The sequence below is a fragment of the Poecile atricapillus genome, chromosome 2 (genome assembly GCF_030490865.1).
Source record: "Poecile atricapillus isolate bPoeAtr1 chromosome 2, bPoeAtr1.hap1, whole genome shotgun sequence".
In the NCBI taxonomy this organism is placed as follows: Eukaryota; Metazoa; Chordata; class Aves; order Passeriformes; family Paridae; genus Poecile; species Poecile atricapillus.
Window position 1 is genome coordinate 68,296,137 of NC_081250.1, and position 22,412 is coordinate 68,318,548.

The 22,412-nt window shown below is 40.5% G+C and overlaps 1 protein-coding gene across 5 annotated transcripts in view; it reads left to right on the forward strand.

Moving 5' to 3' along the window:
• The window catches only part of DUSP22 (dual specificity phosphatase 22), a 44,093-nt gene extending 22,170 nt beyond the window's left edge, over positions 1 to 21,923 (forward strand). For all 5 annotated transcript variants that reach the window (XM_058831452.1, XM_058831455.1, XM_058831453.1 and 2 more), the window contains 4 exons: positions 8,152 to 8,201; positions 13,448 to 13,522; positions 15,047 to 15,218; positions 18,089 to 21,923. In XM_058831452.1, the coding sequence (XP_058687435.1) occupies positions 8,152 to 8,201; positions 13,448 to 13,522; positions 15,047 to 15,218; positions 18,089 to 18,274 (483 nt within the window). In that variant the 3' untranslated portion in view covers positions 18,275 to 21,923. The remainder of the gene's footprint in view (positions 1 to 8,151; positions 8,202 to 13,447; positions 13,523 to 15,046; positions 15,219 to 18,088) is intronic.
• The last annotated feature ends 489 nt before the right edge of the window (positions 21,924 to 22,412 follow it).

Genomic DNA, 22,412 nt, shown 5'->3' on the forward strand with positions numbered 1-22,412 from the left:
TTTCTCTTTACCAGGCTGAACAATCCCAATTCTCTTAGCCTTTTCTTCTAGGAGAGGTGCTCCATCCCTTTAAACATCTTAGTAGCCCTCTCCTGGACTCACTTCAGCAGGTCCATGTCGCTTTTGTGTTGGGGCCCCAGAGCTGGATGCAGCACTGTAGATGGGGTCTCAGCAGAGAAGAGCAAAGGGGCAGAATCCCCTCCCTTGCCCTGCTGGCCACGCTGCTTTGGATGCAGCTCAGGATGCTGTTGGCTATTTGGGCTGTGAGTGCACATTGCTGGCCCATGTTGAGCTTTTCATCCACCAGCACCCTCAAGTTTAGGCAGGGCTGCTCTTGATCTGTTCATCCCTCACTCTGAGGACTATCCTCGCACAGATAGTAATCCAGAAAGCATTTGTCTAGACTCAAAGGCATATCACTGCTTAACATGAAATAACTAAAAAGGGAAATACTGGGAAACAAATAGCTGTAATTTTTTTTTTTTTTCCGAAACAAAACAACAACATATATTTATTCTGGAGAGGTGCTGATCAGGAAGTGGAAGCACCCAATCTGTTAAAACTGTATTGCAATATTGGATAGCATACAGAAGTCTTGAACTGTAGGAGGCCTTTCATATATGAAAATTGCTTCTTGATGACATGACAAGTGAAGGCCCTGCTGGGTATGACTGGGCAACATGTTCTCTGTGCAGGCTCTGTTGTCATTGAGCTCCAACCCAAAAACTTAGAGGAACTGTTAAAGAGGGAGATGGCAAGAGAGCCTTCAAAATCAGAGGTGCTAATATCATATAGCAAGGCCATGGCTGTTATATAAAGACCAGCCCTACAAATTAATAGTTTAGTCAAGTTGGACTGTTGCATTTCCATTCATAGCACTGAACTCATGTATCACCAATGTTAGAAGCTGTTGGTTTTCGATCACTGTGCTAACGTGAAGAGAAAGTGCACAAGTCTGTCTTCTAACAAAAAGCTTTAACTTTCCTCTGTGATGTTTCACTGTCTTTTCATGGTAAGGGTTTCCCCTCATGGGATGTTTCAGAAGACCATGCTGAGCAAAACAGCTACCATTTTTCTTTCAGGTGTAGCACAAGACAATTCCAGTTTGAAGTAATGCCCTGTCTGGCATTGATTCTGCTTGTGAAGTTGGGAGCTCTGACTAATTTTTCAAATATTAACCCAGTAGCCCTCTAAGAAGCCACCAACAGACTTCCACAAAGCGGCTTCTAAAGTGTGTCAGGCCAGGCCTTCGTGAGCCCTGGCAGAGGCTGCTGTGGTGATGCACTAAATTAGTTCACAGTTTGACTTGCTCATCACACGCGAGCTGTGTTGAGGGAACCACGATCCTGTCATGGCAAGTGGCAGGGAGGAGAGGATGAGGACTGCTTGAAGCTTTCAATGGTGAGATGATTGCTTGAGGGATGTTGAGATCAGTAGACATCTGGTGTTTCTAATTGCTTGGTTGTGGAGTTAACCAGAACAGGACAAGTGCTCTGACCTGCCTTTGCAGAGGACATGATGTGGAATGTGTTAACCCACACTTCCAATCACAGAATCATAGAATGGTTTGGGTTGAAAGGGACCTTAAAGATCATCTAGTTCCAACCCCCCTGCTGTGGATGGACAAGAACACTTTCCGCTAGACCGTCCAATCTGGCTTTAAACATTTCCAGAGATGGTGCATCTACAACTTCTCTGAGTAACCTGTTCTAGTGTCTCATCATCCTCACAGTAAAGAATTTATTTCTAGTATCTAATCTAAACTTGCTCTCTCTTGGATTGAAGCTGTTGTTCTTTGTCCTGTCACTATGTGCCCTTGTAAAACGTAAAATAAAGCATATTCCAGAGGTGTAGTGATCATGTTCCAGCATTCCCTTAAAGAAAGAGACAGTTGGGATATATTGTTTTATTTTAGTACTCAAAGACCTCCTTGAGGGTTCAGGGATCAAGTGTGATTAGTAGAGCTCAGATATGCCCTGACATGCCTTGGAGCTTCACATAGTCAAGGCAGACTAACAAAGTCCTTCTTCTCAGCTGAAGTCCTGTAAATACTCTTGGTGTGTTCTAAAGGAGATAAGCCACAATTTAATACAAACTCTTTAGTGTTTTCTCCCACTCTGCATTCCTTCATATGAGACAGGTTAGAACTGGAATTCAGGGTTAAAATTAGAAATAATAACCACAGCTCTGTGCAATGAAAATAAAATCCTTAAATTTTCAACATTTGCCTCTTTTAGAGAGGAGAGATGGGGAAGGAGGGTTTTAATGGGACTCTTCATATTTGTGATTGGCACATTCCAACCTTAAGGAGCTTTTCAGAAGTATTACCAAGACTACCTCCTAAGAAAACTATGAAACCGGTGTTATAAAAAACTGACATTGTATTATTCATGATAGCACAAATCAAATGTATAAATTCTGTTGCAGGAGCATCCCATTTGCTGCTGTTCATATTGTTCATGTAATTGCAATTTCATTTATAATATTTTTCAAAGCCAAACCTGAATGTGTTGTTCACTAAAGTCAATTAGTGGTTGTCCTCAGCTGAAGCACAAAATGCATTTTCTATGAGTCATTAATAAAATCAGCACTAATGGTGATTGCTACAGAAAGTAACTGAAAGGACAAACAAACGGTTGAACGGTTTTCAGTTTAGCAGGTTCAGTTCGGTGCATTACTGGACTAAACCCTTTATAAACTCTCGTTGGTTTGGCTTGGGGAAGCTTTGTGCCGGCTGTTTCCCACTTTAGCTTTTTTGCTGAAATGCCCCTAAACAAAAATAAGTCCTCCTGTCCTTATCTGTTGGTGTGACGACTCAAATTAACACATGGTTTTTGAGTAACCTGAAAGAACTTGCCAGGTGCTGGAGGTTTTCTATTTGCATCTTGGTTCACAAATATAAGTTTAGGGTTCTATGTTTAAAAAAAAAATTCTTGGAAATCGTTGATCGTATCTTTACATAAATTTAAATAGAGAAGTTTAGGGCCAAAAATACAATACTGCTCTTTTACAACTTTTTTTTTTTTTTTGTAGACCCTTCCCCCCACTCTTTGCCCTTGGAGAGCAGCAATTTTGTAATATGAGGTTCTTTCCCCCTCCCCTCAAGTTCCAAAATCTGATAGTCTAGATTCAGGCTTCCAGTGCTAACTAGAACCTCAGAAATGTATATGCAGCAGTGGTGGAGATGATGTTCTGAAAAACATCTGTAAAAACATTACTTGGAAAACCCACTGAACATGAAATAATGAGTAGCATTTTTAGTCCTTATTCTCATGCAAGCTGTTTTGTGAGTGCTCACTGTGTATAAAAATCACTGGACAGTTTCCTTTCACATATAAAACGTATATTAATATAACTAAGATGTAATCAAACTGATTATCACTCTCAGTGACTTCAGAATACCTTTGATCATTGCAAAGGAGCAGACACCTGTATAGATACTGCATTTGTCTTACAGTACTTTTGGCCCTTTATCCTGTTCAGAGCCAAAATAATTCTTGGTATTGTACAATTGAATTTGCGTGTGCTCTGCAAAGGTCCTGTTTTCAGTCATTGAACCATTCACTGACATTTGGCATTTGGAGATATGTCATTCTGCTACTGCAAAATTGTACAAGTCCTACCAAAAAACCCCAAATGCCAGTTTTTACAAGTGTAGTTAAAATTAAGCTGGAGTTTTTAAAATAAGATTCTATTTAAGTAGAATAGAAACAGAGTTTTCCTTATAGCGGACTTATGTTCCTGAGCACTAAATGAAATTCTGAATTTAATAATAAATATTTAGTTATCTTTTTTAAAAGCTAATGATATTGATGAGGTCTTGTTCTTTAGTCTTACTGACTTTTCCAAGTGTGACATAACCGTTCAGTTTCCAACCTTAGTAGATCAACCTCTAAAATAATTAGAAGTTTGAATATTGACAGAATTCCATTACTACCTTACTGACTGTAGTGTAAAACTTCTGCACATATATGTTTGCACCTGAAATCTGGTTTAATCCTGTGATATTCACTGCAGCAGAACTGACTTATTAATTCCAGAATCTGTGATGAAATTGCACAAGTGTTGTTGTTGTTTCTCAAATAACAGTGAATTTTAGAAATTTTACTTAACTCTCCCTTGTTTCAGCTTTGACAATCTTGAAATCTGAATACTTGCCCTAGTTTTGTTAGCTCTCACTGTATCGGTTCAACTGCAGTACTCAGTTTCAGGGCCTATGAGAGAAATCTAGTTTTGGTGGTTACTCTGCTGAAACAGAAAACAAGTAAATTATATTTTATTTTACTGATTTTTTTGGGACAATGTTAACAGGTTAAATACACCAAAAGAAATGGAAGCACTGGTTTTATTTGATGGGGGCATCTGTTTGGATCTTCATGTGAGCAATAAGCAAAAGGTCTGGGGGGTGTGTGTGTGTTGGAAGGGATGGGTGTTTGGTGGTAAAGGTGATGGATGGAGAAAGGAAAGTGAGCAGTGATTTCAAGTTAGCAAGTGGAAAGTAGTAGTGAATTGAGATGAGCAGAAAAATGCTGTGTTTGGCATCTCATTGCCCTAGAAGTTTGGGTCTGTACCCATTCCATATGTTTGGGATATTATATTACCTAATAATCTAAATAGATTCTGTATAATTTAAAAGGCTGGATCAATAGATTTTAATTGGATACTCTGAGGAAAAGCATGTTTGGAGAGATAAAGCATGACTGGCATAGCTGTCAGCTGAAGAAATGTTTGAATAACAGTATATATGCAAGAATACTCAATAAATAAAGGGGATGTATTACTTTGTATAGGGTTTTAAATGGTGTTTCTCTTTTCATCAGTTTTTCTGCGCTGTGAGCTTTTCCCTGTGTTTCGAACAAATACCATGTTTTGAAATGAGTATCTGCTCTGTAGCACCTAATTTAGTGTGTAGGTGAAGTGGCACAATACCTGTTTTGAGTTGTTCTGTCCTTCCTTCACTGAATAATTTTAGTGAATTGTCATTCTTAGGGAACAAAGTGTCCTTAATTTAAAAAAAGATGTAAATAAAGACTTCCATACAGTTGACGTAAAATTTGTATTTGTCTTTCCATCTTTATTAATATGTAATTTTCATTCAGCCTGGAATATTGCATCTGCTACTGGATTCAGGTTTATTTAATGACACTGCTGACTAGGGACAAATTTGGAGCCTGTTGAAATTTTCACAAGAAGCTGGCTTCAATAGTCTTCGACTTAGCTTACTCTGCTGTAGTTACTGTTCCAATGATTGCTGCCACCTAACATTTCATGCTTTGCAGTTTGACAGTGGCAAACAAACTGCGAGGTAAAAAAATAGTGGTGTTTCTGTCTTTCTTCCATGCTTTTGTACCCTATATTAAGTGTTGTAGGTAGCTGTTTGTTTACTTGGCATAAACTGTTCTGCTTTGAAAGGACCCTTTGAGACGGTTCCTCGATGGTCCCTGCAAGGTATATGTGCACAGGAAAGACAGTAGTGTCTCGGGGCACAGATATACAAATATTATGATCCTGGGTAGTTTTATTTTCAAAAAGAGCCACAAGCATCAGGGTTCAGCAATTAAGTGTCTTCCTGTTGCTGATATGTTTAAAAAAAAGAAAGTCTATGCAGCATGTGTGAGGAAAATCTAATTCCAGCAATCAACATAAGAATATCTACACAAAGAATCCCGAGTCTCATGTGTGAATACCTCCCTCATACAATCTTGTGGCGGTGTTGTATTTCAAGTATCCAATTATGATGGATGATATTTGAGCCTATTATTATAATTATTATTTCAACCAAGAGAAACAAAACTAGATGGCAGGGTGGGATCCTCAGGAGTTACCAACTCTGGCCAAACTGTATTTGGCTCGAAGTTGCTGAGAGTTTCACTGTTGATTTTTGTGGGAGATGGGTTAGGTCACTGCACAGTACTTTTGAAATCCCACCTCTATTTCTGAGTTGAGTGTGAGATTATTTCCTCACAGGGAGGAGTCCATCACCACAGCCTTCCAAAAACACAGGTGATAGACATCAGTCAAAATACCAAATTCCAGTAACTTAAACCATCTCCTTTCTGAGAAGTTTTATTAATAAAGCTAACAGGATGAGCATTTGCAAGCACAGTAGTGAAAAGTGAGTTGCGGGCTTCAATGGAAGTTTTAAGTGCTGAAGATGTCCAGGATCAGGCTTTGGATGAGCCATTTGGGACCACGTGTGGTCTCTCATAGGCTGGTTTCATGCTTGCTTGCAGTAGTTGGAATTAGCCAGCCATGACCAAAAAAAAGAACATTGCAGGTCTTAAATTTGTGCTGGTGCTACTTCTGCTTTTAGAGTGAACACAACCTGAAAGCCCCTCTGCACTCAGCCTGTGAAAAGCACTCAGCATGTGCCATAGCTTCTGAAATCTGCAGAACAGCTTGCGTCAGTGCGTGCTGGAGGAGCGAACCTTCTGGCATGTGCTGCACTCTGGAGCTAACCCATCTCCTGTCCTCAATTTTCAATTTTTCAATGGCATGGAGTTGCTAGAGGTGATGGGGAAAGAATAGCATGTAAATTTACTTTCGGGTCTCAGGCCTCATTTTACTGGAGTGACTCACTCAAAGCGATACTAGTGTCCAAGATAAACCCCTCAGATGTGTCATACAGATGCTTATTAGCATAATTAATCTGTCAATATACTTGATTATCCTTAGCTCAGCAGCCTATCAATATAAGTATTACTGCTGCACTGTCTTTCTAAATGAACGTGTCTATACAAGTTGTTTTAGATCAGCTTTTGGCTGTGTAGCCCTCCTGGTTTCCCACAATGTTTCTGACTGTTTGTGATTGATTCCCACGATCTCTCTGACATAGTCGTGAAGTTTCTGCACCTTGCAGATATGTGTCGTGGTGCTGGGGTCAAGATCTCTTGTAAAAGGGCTTGCTCTTTGTGCAATGGCAAGTGAAGAAAATAAGTGTGTATAGGGGAAATACGGAGGGGTTTCTGAGCCAGAAAAGCAAAGAGGTTGTAGATGATGCTGCCTCAGGTAGCCATACACTTGAGCAGTGAAAATTCCTCTTCTTCCCCCAGCTGGCAAATAAAATGCCTGGTGGGTGCAGATTGTGCTCCACCTCATTGGTAAAGGATCTCTTGCACATAATGTGCGACTTTCCATGTGTGGTGTTGAACATGTGGGATTATTACAGTTACAAAGGGTTACATTAAGATGCATTATATAATGACCCTTTTGCTTGAATTCTTATCTTTACAAGTGCATCTGAAGAATTCATAACTCAGCATCTGAGATAATTCAAAAGAGTTCCAGTGAATAATGTAGTTTTTGTGTGTCTGAGCTGCAGATTGTATTCTTGGAAGTCCTATTTGAGAAGTCAGCTAAATGTGCTTTCAGAGGTGTTCTTTTTCTTAACAGTCATAGGAGCAAAGAAAACTTTGAAAATAAAATGACAGTTAAAATGAGTGTTGACAATGCAAAGCAGTAGTGTAGGATTATAGATATGTTGTTTTAATTATAGATATTTTAAATATATCCAGTAACGTTTTTAATGCATCAGAAATGGTCCCTACTTGATCTTGTAACTTATGGTAGCTGACTAACTAAGAAAGAGAGGCTGACTCTGTGGAAGAAAAGTTTGAGTTTGATGGTTGTCCTTCTTGAGGGTTTCCAGAAATAAAAAAAAAACACAAAATCCATACCACAAACATGTTTCTTCTTTAAAATACATCTTGTTTGGTTTATCAACTGGGTAAAGAAAAATGATTGTGTGAATTTAAAAGAAACTGCATATCACAGTTTCAGATTGTAACATCTGTTCAGAGAAAAGGAAGGGCAAGAAAAGATGTAACTTTGTTTTCCTAGGAATGTAAGAACAATTATGTTCTTGGAAAAAGAAGAAAGAAGTTTAGATATTTTTATTAAAGATACTCCTTTTTTTAAAAGCTCACTATGGAGCCTTGGGAGAAGCATGACTAAGCTATATGCTGGTGTCTTAGCAATGTGAAAGCAAGTGTTTTAAAATCTGACTGTTTGGAGATGATCTCTGCTTGTCTGAATGGTGGTGTTGCTTCCTCAAAGTCATTAATATTCCACCAGTATAGAGCAGGACTTGTGCTGGATGAATGTGTTTAATTTGAATCTTTTCTTCTCATACCTTTTTGCATCTTTACACAGGGAATGAAGTATCTGTGCATTCCTGCTGCTGACTCACCCTCGCAGAACTTGTAAGTACTCTTTAAAAATAAATCACAAAACCCTAGAAATCCCATGGTACCATGATGCCTATTCTATAATTTGCCGAAAACTCTGATTCTGATCTCTAATGAGTATTACACAAATGTGGGCTTTAATCTGTTAAGAAAACACAGTAACACTTCATTTCACCCTGCTTTTTGTGTGTGTTTGTAAGAGGCTCAGTATGTAAACACTCTTCATTTATGGCCTTAAACTTCAGGAATTCCATAGTGAGTCCGGGCCTAATTCAGTCACAGCTTATTCTAGCCACTGTTTTTGTAAATCTTTGGTTTTTTGTTGTTTTTTTTTTTTTTAGGGCCATCTGTAACCATTAATGAAACAAAATATTTGAAAGAGGTTTGAAGCCTGGTGCCTCAAGGGTTGAAATGGATTCCTCACAGTGGGCCTTCAAAACAAAGTCCCTGTGTGAAACTACCCCTACTATCTGCTGGGGACTTCTTGAACCTGCCTGAGAAGTCCCTGCTGCTCTTAGTATAAGCTGGCATGGCAGGGAGTTTTCTGCCCTGCAGTGACTCTCACCTTGAGGACATGGGGACTGCAACTAGGGTGTCCAAGCCTTGCTCTTTCTCATCTCTGCTGAAGGTCACATAATGCTAATTGACTTACCCCTGGTTTTAATTGAGCATTGCAAGTCTTGATTCCAAAGAGAAATCAAAACAAAAGAACTTGGATGGGGACCAACTCTTTTCTTCTAGAGCTCACTGTTTATGTTGGGGAGAGATGAGGGGGGTTTCAGCCACATCCTGCTACCAAGTTTTGGTAGAGAAACAAAAGAAGGAGGCCTGGTAGGTACGGAAGGAAGTGCAGCGCTGCTTTTCTCTTGTATCACAGCAATATTCCGGCTCATGCTTTTGGAGGATATTTTTAGAGTATGTGTTTCTCATACTCTAGAAAGATTCCAGTGTGGCACTTGATGTGTGGTGATTTGCCTTTTCATTCTGCATTTCTGTCATGATTTTAGGGGAAGGGAAAAAATAAAAAAGCACCACACCCCACCCGCAATAAAAAACAACCTAATCCCCTAAATTTCAGGTCTGTAATGAGAAGGCAGATGGTTAACTGCCTTTGTCATGGACAACTTCCATGGCCTTAATATTTAGAATAAAAATAAATAAATTTAAAGAAATATCTTTTTGGGAAGGAAAGCTAATATGAGATTAGAGGAAAACATTCACATGTCATTAATTGTTCATTGGCATTTTGAGGTGTGTAGCATTTTTGACAACGTTTTCTAAATCTGCTTCCTTTGTTAATAGAGATGAAAGAGAAAGGATGGCATTTATGATGAACATTAATCAATGTACAGTTCCCTCACTGTTAAATATCAAGGAGTTACAGTGAAAAACCAGCTCCTGTGCTTGAGCTGTCTGGTGCAGTACCAAGGCTCTTAAGGCTTCTGTAAGAAGATAGAATATTTGCATGAGTATTGTTTCTGTTACGCTGCAGGCATCTAAAATACTTGCTTTGGTATCAGGTGGTTGCAAGCAAACGTCATTACTTCTAATACTGATACATTCTATCACTTAAAATAAAACTTGATGAGTAACTGATTTTTCTTCCTTTACTTTATACAGTCCAGGCCTTCAAGTAAAATCAAATCATGATACTTACAAATAGCACCATTGCTTGCTCTGCACAAGCAGTCTTCTGAAAGCAAGAGGAAGTTGTCTTTTTTTGGCCTGTGAGGACTGGATGCAGTCTTATCAGGAGTGGTTAACCATACTGCCTGTGCCCACTGTGGAGGGAGGGATAGCTAGGGAACAGGTAAAGGGAATTGGTCCCTCTACGACATCTTTGTTTGTCTACCTTCTTCTTCTGAAAGAGGGATTCTGCTGGTGTGAGGGAGAAAAGACAACTAACCAAGCAGCATCCTGTATCGCAGGTTCTTGTGTTCTCTTAGCAGTGGTTGACAGGGACAACTGATGGGGTGCACACTGCTCTCTTGTCTGTTTTTCAACAGCAAGGACCTACTGGAAGCCTTTTACCCACTGAATTTTGGGACTGTGAGCTCTTAATGCACTTCAGTTTTTCTGAAGAGAACCTCTGGTTTCTTGTGTGTATAATGAACATTTGCTCCTAGAAAACTTGTTTAGTAGAGCTCTTTTCCTCAGAGGGATGACTTTCCAGGGAAATACAGCAGGGATTCCCCTTTTAGCATGTGGGTGTTCACTAAAGTGTCTCAAAAGCTTTATTTTACTCCCCTGTTCTGCCCCTAGCAAGCATAGGAAGAAAGCAATTGCTTTTCAGACTCAAGGTACTTCTTAGATGTTAAATCAACATTTTCCCTGGTCTGTGAGAATTTTACCTTGGGCCAGTAACTGCTCCAGAAATGTCATCTTCTATAGAACTTGTCACTAAAAACTTACTTCTATAGAAATAAAATCTTCCCTTCTTGCCCTGTTCCAGTTAATTTTCTTTGGCTGCATGTTTCTAAGGAATTAACCTCCAACAGTCAGGTGCTTAGTGGTGATAATACAGAAGCCAGATGACCTATTAAGAGGAGAAAATTTTGGTAGATTTTTTTCTTTTACATCACCAGAGGAAAGAAGCATTGAGATGCTTTATCCTATCTGATTTGGATGCTGTTTTTTTAACCTTTATAAATATTTCTAAAAGTCCAATTAGCAAGGGATGAAAATATAGCTCTGGTATCATAACTGTGCTCTTGGTCTAGTTTTGAATTATGCAGTGTGCTAATGCGTAAGTTTAGATAACTCTTACAACATCCTGATAGGGGCATTTTACTGGTGGTTCTCCCTGTGGTGTTTTCCCACCGTGAAGATGATGCAGTTCAGGACCCAGCTTTCAGCTGGGAGATGCAGGAGCCAGATATCATGTAATAAATTGTCCTGAAGTCCAACAAATGGGCTGCAAATCAACACATTTGTCAAGTGCTTTCCTGTTAGAGATGATAGTCAACTGTTTTGTGGTTAATGTAAGACTTACCATTCTTCTTTGTGCCTGGCACTTTGTGCCACACAGCTAACTGGTCCTCAATCTTAGTTTTCATCTAAACATTATTTTACCATAACTTTGAAAACAAGTTTAGGCAACTGTGTCTGCTGGCTCCAGAAGAGACCCTGATGCTGTAGGGTTGTGGCGGAGGACCTCCTTTTCTCTGGCTCAAGATGGGGAGGGGCCAGGGTGCTGTAGAGCAGCACTAATTCTAGGCGTGACTATTTCTTGTCTCATTTTCCTGAATGCCTGTAAACACACTTGAAAGCACATCAGCAGACTGAGCATCAGCAGTGAGGGAGGGTGAAGAAAACTGGGTGAATGGAGTTCACAATGTTTAGTGACTTGCAAAGGTGCTATTCTCAGTCACAGATACTTTTCAAACCAGATTGTTGGAAGTACCTTACCAAAATGCGCAAGACATTGAAATTAATTCATTGGTGCATGAAGCTGCGCTCCTGGCCAGATTTTCTAAAGAGAAATAGAAAAGATGAGAAGATCAGGTTGTGAGTACAGACCTAACCAAGATTCATCTGAGTGAATGCTTTCAATCTCAGCTAAGCTCTTCATTGTGCAATAGCAAAACCTCTTGCACACATAGCCAGAGATCTCATTTGTCCTCTAAGTTTGTTTATGTGAAACCTCTTGTCCTCCGCTGGCAGACCTGAGCACCATGACTTGTTAGAACTCAGCCAGTGACAGTGGTTTGGTGTGGCAGTCCGAGTATCCATGCATTTGTAAGGCTTAGTCATCACTTATCCCACATACTTCATCAGTTCCTTGAGAAACATAAAACCCTAAGTTAACCTGCTGTCCTAAAGCTTGGGGATTGCATTGTGCCTTGAGATTTTCCAAATAAGCTGCTTAGGTCTTCTCTAGCTGTGTTTTCCATGTTGTATCCAGTGATGCAGTTACTGCACTGGAGAGGGAATCCCAGGCTTTGGGATCTTCTTTTTGTTTATTCCAGTTAGATATCCATGCCTTTGCAAGTTCTGCAGGCAGTGACACTCTGTTGCATCAGTGTTGTCCTTCAGGTCAGGAGTGTTTACAGTATCAGCAGCTGCACTGTTAGGCAGGAAGGGAAGCTTCCTTTTATGTGGGTATTCCTGATTTTTGTGTGGCTGCTGGTGCTGGGCTGAGGTTTTTTTCTTTTACCCTTGTGGTATAATATTCACCCAGAAAGGGGAAACATCTTGAATACAGGACGTTGTGTTTCATGGGTGTTGAGCGCAATGTGCTTTCAGGTTTGCCCTTGCCAACAGGCCTGGCAATGACTGCCCCCTAAGAACCTCTTTCCTCTGCCTGTGTCGCCCACATTGCAACTGCTTGTGAGCTTGAATTACATGAGCACTCAAAGGCCACAGTGAACTCCAGGTCTGGTGAACTGAGAGGTGCTGCTTGCAACTGTGGTAAACTACAGGCAGTGCCAAAGGCTTCGCATTCAGAAAGGCAGGGTGAGCAACTTGGAACTGGGATGCAAAGAGGCAGTGCTACATATTCACTCAGATGATGACAGCTGCCCATTTGCTATCCTTCACTATGCCCTACTTAAAGTGAAAGGGGCATGTGTAAAGGATAATGAGATTATCCTGTAAACCCTAACATTTGCAAACAGAGTCTTCTCTACGTTTTCTCCTCTGCTGCTTTAAAACAGGTGGGCTGTAGGCTGACACCCTGAATGTGGGCAGAAGGGGTACTGCTGTCTGAAAGGAACTAAAGAAAACAGGGCTTGAATTGAGCATTTTTTCATTGCAGAGACAAAGGGGAGTGGTTTCACATAGCCAAGCAGAAAGTCTTAATGTTTAGATACGCCCTAGCACATGGCTTGAAGGAGGAGGTAGAGTTAAAGTTAAGCATAAGGTAGCAGGTGGTGTCTCTGTGAGACATTATGTCTGGAGAACTGCTCGTGTAATTGTGCTGAGTTCCATCTGAGCACACAAGGACATGTGAGGCCAAGTCACTGCTTCAAAGAAGAATCAAGCACAAACTGAAATACAGACTTGACAATCATCAGAATAAAGTTTAGCACACTGTACTGCCTAAAATACCAGTTTCTTACTCGGATAGAGTGGTGGATAACTTCTGCTGCTGAGTCTGGTGTTTCGTTGGCAGACAATAACTTTTACTTTGTACGACCTGTATTCAGTTCTAAATTCTAGAAACAGTGTGAAGTGAGCTTTCGGATATATTTCTCTCTTTCTAAGTAGTGATTTTACTAAATACAGCACTTTCTTTATCCCCCTTCTGCTTTTGTTTTCAGAGCAAGGCATTTCAGAGAGAGCATCAAATTTATCCACGAGTGCCGGCTCACAGGTGAAGGCTGCTTAGTTCACTGGTATGTGTACTGCTTCCTAAAATAAACTTTTTAAGGGTTTCTCTATCTTGATTTGGACGTTCATAATTTTAATAAAATAGTGGTAGCAAAACCTCTTGGATTGAATTGCCCCCTTTATTCAAAAAGCCCCAGAAGATTTGCAAATGCTATTAAAGCCTTATGCTAGGACTTTTGAGTCTCTGGGGTGAGCAGCTGCTTGGAGATGAAAGGAGCCTAAGAAATTATTCTTGACCTTCTCTTATCAAATATTTTATAGGATTGATTTGACTAGGAATGTGTTGGCTAGAGACATATTATTTATTTCCCATCATTTTAATCACTGAATTTCTAAATGTGATTTCCATAATCCTAATAATTTAATTCATTTCTTTAACAGCTGTTTTGGTGACTTCAGAGTTGTTAAAAGAACCCTATCTGAATAGAAATTGATTTTTTTCCCTCTTTCTTTTCTTTAAACTGCTGAAGCATTCAAATGTTGAATTTGTTAATAGCAAGACCCTGATTGGAGAGATGCTCCTGGGACTGTGCAGAATAGAAAAGGAAATCCCACCCTGGGTTTTTTCTCGCTCTCTGCTATTGGTTGTGGTCTTTGTGCTGTATGTCCAAGGGACATATCTGAGTCTGTACTGGGAATCAGAGTCATCTCATGATTTGAACACTGGACTTGTACACAGGCCCTGAGCATAAATCCTCACTTTGCTATTGACTCATGACAGGGCTGCTCACGAGCCATTTGGTCAGTCTTGGTGTATGGAAAACAGGAATAAGTAGTCGGAGTACTGACAGAGTTTTAAAAAATATATATTTAAATTTGTGAAGCATTTCAGAAACATTAAATGGTGAAAGACTCTGGAACTCTTTATTTTGGTAAATATAACTTTAACACATTCTTTATGCTCCCAATAGAAATAGTTCTGAGTTTGTTCAGTGTTGTCCAACCAGGCATAATGAATGATTCTTAATCTATCCCAACTTTTTCTCTGGGCAAACTGGAGTCCTGAGAATTTGAGCTGCACAATGCAGTGGATAACAGAAAGAGGAACTCAAGCAACCAGACATATGTACCACTTATTGGTTCAGTTAAAGTTCATTTTGGCCTCATGAAATTGCAGCCTTTATTCATGGTGGAGAGGAAACAAGTCTTATTTCACTGTTCTGATCTATATAAACAGAAGAAAGAAAGTGGGTGATTTACTTCTGCCTTTTTAAAACAAAAATCTAACTTAGAATGTGTGCACTCTCCCCTGCTTTTGTGCTTTTTTAGCATGACTGCTTCATGCTTATTTCTTCCTTTTCAGTCACGTATGAATTACCACTCAAAGTACACTTTATTGATCATGTAGATTTTTTTCTGCTGCATTTGAAAAAGCAGCACCAATACTATTTAACTCAAATATTGTAATATTTCTTCCTCATGGCAAGCAACACAGCAGTCTGCTGTGATGTTGAGAAGTGATGCTTTTAGTGACAGGTATAGTGAAGTATGGCACTGCTTCAGTGTATTTCACCCCATTTTCCATGCAGCCTTGCAGGTGTCTCCAGGAGTGTCACACTGGTTGTTGCCTACATCATGACCATCACAGACTTTGGCTGGGAAGATGCACTGTCTGTTGTCCGCGCGGCAAGATCCTGCGCCAATCCAAACATGGGCTTCCAGAGACAGCTACAGGAATTCGAAAAACACGATGTTGATCAGGTACATGAACAACAAAAAGGAGCTGTGAAACACGACTCCAAGTCAGATCATGGGCTGCTTCTCAATTTTGTGGTCTGTGTGATTTATCTGACTCCCTGTTTTTGCCTTGAGGGAATGGCTTCTTAGCCCAGCCTGCTCCATGGAGGAGATACTGATAGATCTGAAGGTATCAGGGAATGCTGGATGGGAGAAGGGATGAAGCACAGCACCTAAACACCTCCTGCCCAACCGTGCTGTCAACCTAGTGGTTGCGTCTTGTGAGCTAAGACACAGTTCAAGATTAACACCTTTAGAGGGGTGAAAGGTAAAGGGTGAGTTCTCAGAATATAGCAGAAAGTGCTATGTTCTACCAGTTGTATAAAAGCAGTGGGTTTCTCCCCAACACATTCTTGTGGAATAATAGGCAGGAAAGAAATCATCATCACAAATCTTTCCTGTTAAAGAGGAGTTAAACTAAGTCCTCATTATGATTTGTGTATTGTGACCCCTCTCCCACCTTCTGTGGCTAAGACTTAATAAATTTTCTGATGTTTAGATCTGACCTTTTTTTGTTCTTATTAGCCTTGGAAGGTTTTGTAGGACTAGGAGAATCAGTGAAAGAGTATTTCATAGTATTTCATGCCAAAAGGTTTCATAGAACAAAAATTAGTTTCTTACTCCAAGAAAACCCCATCCTACGCAAAAGACCTGCTCCCTGTGGGTGATTGGTGACTTCCACTTATGTTACCAACCTACTGCGGCCGTCCCTTCCATTTTCCATTGCTCAGCGTGTTGTTGTTGTGTGGGCTTTTGTGCCTATTGTGCTTATTAAAAACAACAACAACAGAGGCAAACCAAAGTCAGAAAGCAAAATACATGAGACAAAGGATGTTGTTTTTTTTTATTCCATCCCTGTCATTCTGTTGCCGAAAGCTCAGAGTTTAGAAATTACCGTTTGTTTTGCATGATGCAGTTAGCAACTGTAAATATTTGCCTTTTTTTAATATTTAACTGAATGTTTCCTGGATCGTTTGGAACTGGTGTAAATGGTAGAATAAGTGATTTTTAAGAGACAAAAGTCAGAGAGGGACTTTCCAGACTTGTCTCCTTCCTCCCTTACAGTCATTTCTACTCTAATTGGTTTGGTCTAACAGCAATGACAATTAAGGCTGTATGCAAATAGCCTGATAAAGACAGTAACGTCTCTCTTTTTTCATCCACTATGGACTGCACATTCTGTCTTTATTCACTGAGGGGGAGGCAGTAGGTTGCAAAAAGAAGTATCCACCTGTATTCACTGGCTGGGCTGTACTTTCTTACTGTCTCTTAAGAGCAACCACATCCTTAGCAGGTGTCTGTTTACACACCTGATTTCAGTGGAATGATGCCATCTGCCAAGGGCGTGAACTTTTGTCAGATTTCGGCAGCATTTGGAGTTTTGCTGTGCCACTAAAGGGTGGTGGTATCCTGTGGGCTCTCTGGAATGTTGTCCTCTAGATCTTGGCCTTATAGGATGAGATTTAGTCACTAAGGTCAGACACAGTTTGCACCTGTTCCAAAATTCCACATGGTAGCCTGAGGCTTCAGATTTGCCTGAGGACCTCTTTAAGGAATGGGAGGAAGTTTCTATGTTAAGGTCTTGTCTCCTAGTGTCCTAGTAAATGATCTTTATGGATCAAGCTTCTTCATGAGCCCCAAACAGAACAAAGCGATGAAGGTTAAGATTTGGAAAATTAATATTATACCCACTGGGACACAACTGTTTGAGTCTATGTTTACTAGATTCTTCTGCAGGTAAGCTCAACAAATTTGTCAGGAATTGGACAGTTCCTCAGCTACAAGTGTCCCCGGCTGGACTCAAATTCTCCAATATGTAAAGAAGTGTCAGAGTTGAGTGGGTACAAAAAGTGAACATGTGCAATTTCCACTCTTTCCTATGAGACAGAGTTATCTGTTGGCAGGTCCAAGTCAAGGAAAAGCAGTAGGGGATTTATACAATATGTACTTGTGAAGCTTGTTGGCATACTGATATCTTGTGGTTAAAAAAAAAAAAAGTGGGTTTAAAATGAGATCTCATGACAAAAGAACTCATTTGTGTTATCAAACACAAAGATACTGCCTCAGCCTCGGAAAGCACCTGAGCTGAAATTTGCTGCAAGCTGAGGAAATAGCCAGGGAAAAGGTCCCAGCATTATTGCCCTGCCATTGCTTGCTTCTTTCCTCATCATTTATATCTGGTTACTCACAGAGCAGGATACAGAGCTAGATTGACGATCAGCTGGGCCTGGTACATATGCTACTATGTATCATATTCAGTCATTCATATCAATAACATATGGGGTCCTATTCTATAGCTTGTAAAACTCATGGACTATTTCTTCCTAGAAGACACCTATTAGGATATCCACATTACATTTTTTACTACTGATATTTGTGGGCTCAAGATAAAAAAAGAGCTATAAGAGTGGTTCACTTTCTGATCTTCAACCTTCTTGTAGCCAGTTGTGACTTGGGCAAGTTGGCTGATCATATTGGCTTCCACGCTAATTCCTCTTATTGTTTGTGTATGCAGCAGGAACAGGGAGATTTTAAGTCGAGAAGGCCTTTCCCAGCAGATGTTCCTTACTCTGTATTACTCCAGTCAGCCAAGCTGTTCCACAGATGTGTCATTTCAGGAGATGTAAAGAGTCTCATTGATTTCAAATGTGTGTCCCTGTGCTGTGCATTCTGTGCTGCTGTTGAAGGACATGCAATATTTGGAGTGCTTTTCTTTAAAATGCATATGATCCTAAAGGCTATTGAAATTCTGTAGGACAGGAAGAAGAATTACTTCTCCATCAATTTCATTGTACTGTTTCAACATTTTGTATATGTATTTTCAATTTCCGCAGTTCAGGCAGTGGCTGAAAGAAGAATATGGGGAAAACTCTTCTCAGGATCTGCAAGAAGCCAAAAATCTTCTGAGCAAATACAAAGAGCAGGCAGAGTTGCACCAGACTACTGGAGGAAGGCAGTGGAATAACAACTTCTCATCTGTGCCATCACTCTCATACAGCAACTACACAACAGAGACCTAATCACAAGAGGTCGATTTTCTTTTCTTTCTACTTTTGCAGAACATCTTGCCATGTTTTCCATCCCATTTTTAAAACTTTCAGCAGTAAACCATGCAAACTGTTGATTTATAGAAAGCTTCTTGATGACATTATGTGTGTGTGTGTATGAGTGTGTTTCACACAGTTTTGTAATTTGGGCAGGATCAAGCTCTGTTTATGCCCAGAGACAGGATCCAGTTACTGTGGCTGAGGAATTTTATCTGCCAGCCACAGCTAAATCCCCTTCTGCCCACATTGCCTGGCATTTGCTGTGAGGTTAGCTCAACTCCTCTTGTTGTAGGCTAGCAAAGGGCTTGGAGAGATGAGGTCTGGTGATCCAAGCTGTGGCAGTTTGGCATCTCTGCACTCTTAGTGTGGCAAAGGTGTTACTGCCCCTGAAGAGGGGAACTCAAGTCTGTGTCTTTGCTGCTCCTGTTCATGGTCCATTGGCGAGTAATAGCATGGATGTGGGTGTGAACTTGAATGCTAGGCTGAAAGTTGGAGCAGGTGAGACAGGGGCCCAAGAACCTTTTCCCCAGCAGTGGCATCTAGGAGAGAAGTGGGACAGACAGCTCTGAGTAATAACACCTTCAACCGCCACAGTTTTCTTTGCTTCAGTGCCCGTGAGACTGAACTGTCGGCAGAGCTGCCACAGACCAAGAGCACCCAGGCTGTTACCACAGCTCAGCTGATGTGCAGTGATTTAAGCCATGGTCCCTTGACTGTGCATCTGGTCTCCCAACATAAACTTTTCTGGAGGATAGTCTATCATGTCTCCAGAGCCGCTGAACTTCATTCCCCATGGAACACGTGCCTCTTCAGCACGCGCCCCTGCGCACACGATAACGTGTCTCCAAAGAGTGGGCTCGGTGTGAGTGCGAGCACCTGTTTCTTTGCTTGTGCTGTGGTTTGCTCTTTGACTTCAGCTACCTCAAAAATGCTGTTCTTGTCATTGTGGTTGTAAATGCAACCTTGAAAATTGCCTTGTGTAATCTTAATCTAACACTGAGTGAAGTAAGTGGGTGCGTGTGCGTGCGAGAGTGTGCGTGTGCATGTATATTTCACAGATGTCTGTATTTGAGAAGTTTATTGTTTGTTTTTAAAATTGCCCATATTTCTCACTGGTTTAAAGATTGAGTTGTTGGAATTCAACTTCCCTGCCATTTAAACACCACTATATATTTTGCTGTGATCAGATTTATAGGAATGCATTTGTACAATATATTTTTAACTAGGTTGAAACTAGGGGCCATACTCCGCTCTTGGTAACATTTGTGTGTTTCTGGAATGGAGCCATTTGCCTGATTCAAGCAGCTTGTAAGAGTATAACTTGAAACATGTCAGTAGGGATGCTGGGTAGTGTATTGATTTCTAATGGTGTAATGTAGGGTGGCCCTGATGCCAAGATCATGATTTCTTGTCTTTGACTTGGAGGATGGAAGGCCCACTTTTCTTGAGGATTCTAGAAAATAAAAAATGCCACCCAAACAGCCAAGATAGAAAAGTAAAACCAAGCCCTTTATTTGTTCAAGTGTGGTGTGTATCATGCTAAAAGCTGAGCACTGAGTGAGAATCAATGAGCAAACTAAATAGACTGCCGTGTCTCTTTCAATTTCTTCGGTACTCTGGCCTCCCATTCCTTTACAAGATTCTTCTAAATGTGATTTCCTGCTTGCAGGTGGCAGTGAATTCTTTGGATGGGAGCAAGGCTTTTAGGTCAAGTAAACTCTGGCTGTTAAATATATGTTGTTAAGTATCTTAAAAAAAAAATATGTTACGGCTTTTGAAGTACGGGTTGTGCATATCAATAAATGCCGAAAAGGAGAAAAGGGAATGGCGTGGAACTGACCTGTCCACTTCATCTGAGGTCAAGCCTGCATCAGGGTTCTCATTGCACTAAGTGCTTTAAATGTACTGAGCATGATGAGAGCAGGATAATCATATCTATGTTGCAGTAAGGGATGTTGCTGGATTTGGAAAAAGTGCTGGAACTGACCTTGTTTTCAAGCTTGCAGCTGAGAGAAGCACTGCTTGTTTGGTATATCCAGCAGTTGCTCTGTGATTGCCTGGTAAGAGAGGTATTTAGCTGTTCCTGAAGATGTTGATCTGCAAATAATTGTCTGCTTAACAATTCCAGCCCAGTGGTGTCCACATTGGCAATCCCTTCAGTGCTCTGAGGGTAGATGTGATAATTGGAAAATGTTTTCCTCGGTAACAGGGTCTCGGTAACACACGTTCAGGATGCGGGTCCATTTGTTCAGCCCTCTACTCATAATAGGATGTGTAGGGCAGCGTCAGCCCATCCCCAGAGGGCAGCTTTGTCAGAACTATTCTGCCTGTGGTCTTACAGGTTTCCAGCCAGTCCATCCTGTAGCAGGCTGCCAGCACTGTGTATCCTATAGTACTCCTGGCACTCTTGTCCTTTCAGTAGTAAAGCTGTGGGTGCTGGTAAGTTGGCAGTTCTTTTACTGTTCTGACGCATACAAGGTAGTATGGGAGACGTCTGTTAATTTTCATGTGTCCAAGATTAATCTGCACTCTTTTTTTAAAATAGTTTGGTTATCTCCAAAGAGTCAGTCCCCTGAACAGGATTTTTTTTGGAAGTGAGTTTGGCTTTAGGGCCATGTAGCCACATCAGTGTGCATTATGCGGCAGCTCCAAAGCAGATGCAGGGTAAGCTGGGAAGACGGAGGCAATGCCGTATTGTCAGTGAGTGAAGGTGCTTCTCTCTTTTTGAAAGGCAGAAAGGGTACTTTCTGCAGTCTCTGCCTTCAACATCTTGTGTGGTGGTCTGTGTGTACTGCATACTGCAGGTAAGGGCAGTGCAAGAGCAGCAGCAGTCTAAGAAAACTGGAATCTGGTTTGCCCACGTAGAGAGCAGAATGATGGTTTACTCCCTAATTACCATGGGTGCAGGAGAGAGAGCTACAGTTCTCACCTTTAGCCTTTTAGACAGGGAGAGGAGCTAACAGAGACTGAGAATGTGACATGATTTGTCTTCCAGCCAGCCTTTCAGTGGCAATTTGTAGGACTTTCAAGCTATCTGGAACATGACTAGACCCAATTCACCTCTTAGTAGTTGGCCTTTGTAGTGTAGATGATGCATTCAGTTATTTTGTTTCTGTACTTCAGAGCACTGTCCTCATTTTGATGTTCACTGGAAAATGTATAAAGTTTATAATACCTTATTGGATATCCAGATTTGAAATGTATAATCGATTTTTTTTGGGCTAAACTTGATATCCATGTGTGATTATAAGCAAATGTCTAGTGTTATAGAATGTAGGTAATGGGTAAATGCATTAATAGTATTTATTACTCTGTTTTTTAACCTGGAAAAAGTTGCTTCCTTACATTTTGTGATTGAGTGGGAAGATATGACAAATCATATCTGTTTTTTAAAAGGGATAATAACTTTGGTTGCTATAATGGCCACCACCTATAAAGATGTCAGTGAAAAATTATAGCAATTATTCCACTAGTTTAAAAACTCTTAAATCTGGTAAGCTTCTTGATTCTCTGTCTTCCTCTTCCTGGGCATCTTAGCGAAGCCTTGATTGCTTTTTCCAAATGTTTGTATTTAATACGTTCTACAATTTTTTTATAAATAAAATTAAATGTTAACACCTGATCTGCTTTTGTGTTTTTTGAAATCAATAATAGTGTCCAGAAGGCTTCTACTCACTGTTTGTATCCCTGCAGGTACACTAAGAGTACAAGACTAACTCATTTTGGTGTTTAGATTACTTTTTTCTCCTGTACACAGACTTCTTGAAACTTCCCCGCTGTTCACCGAGTTCTTCCAGGTAAGTTCAAGAATCTTCAGCACAAGCACCTTTTGGTAGTGTCCCAAGAGGATCTTGCATGTTGCTATCTTACTGATTGTTGCTGGCCCGTCATTGCATGTGAATATAACATTTTTATTATTCTGAAATACCTTCTTTTCCGTAGCACACTGATTTAGGGCTTAATCAGCTGTAAAACTTACCTGGTTTTCAGGCTGCCAGTGCTCAAGGCTCTCAGTAGTGGTCTGTCAGAGGAAGCTGATGTAAGTGGCAGATGATTCTCAGGGGAAAACATTAAAAAACATAGTGTCAGGGAGGAAATGCCCCATTCAAAT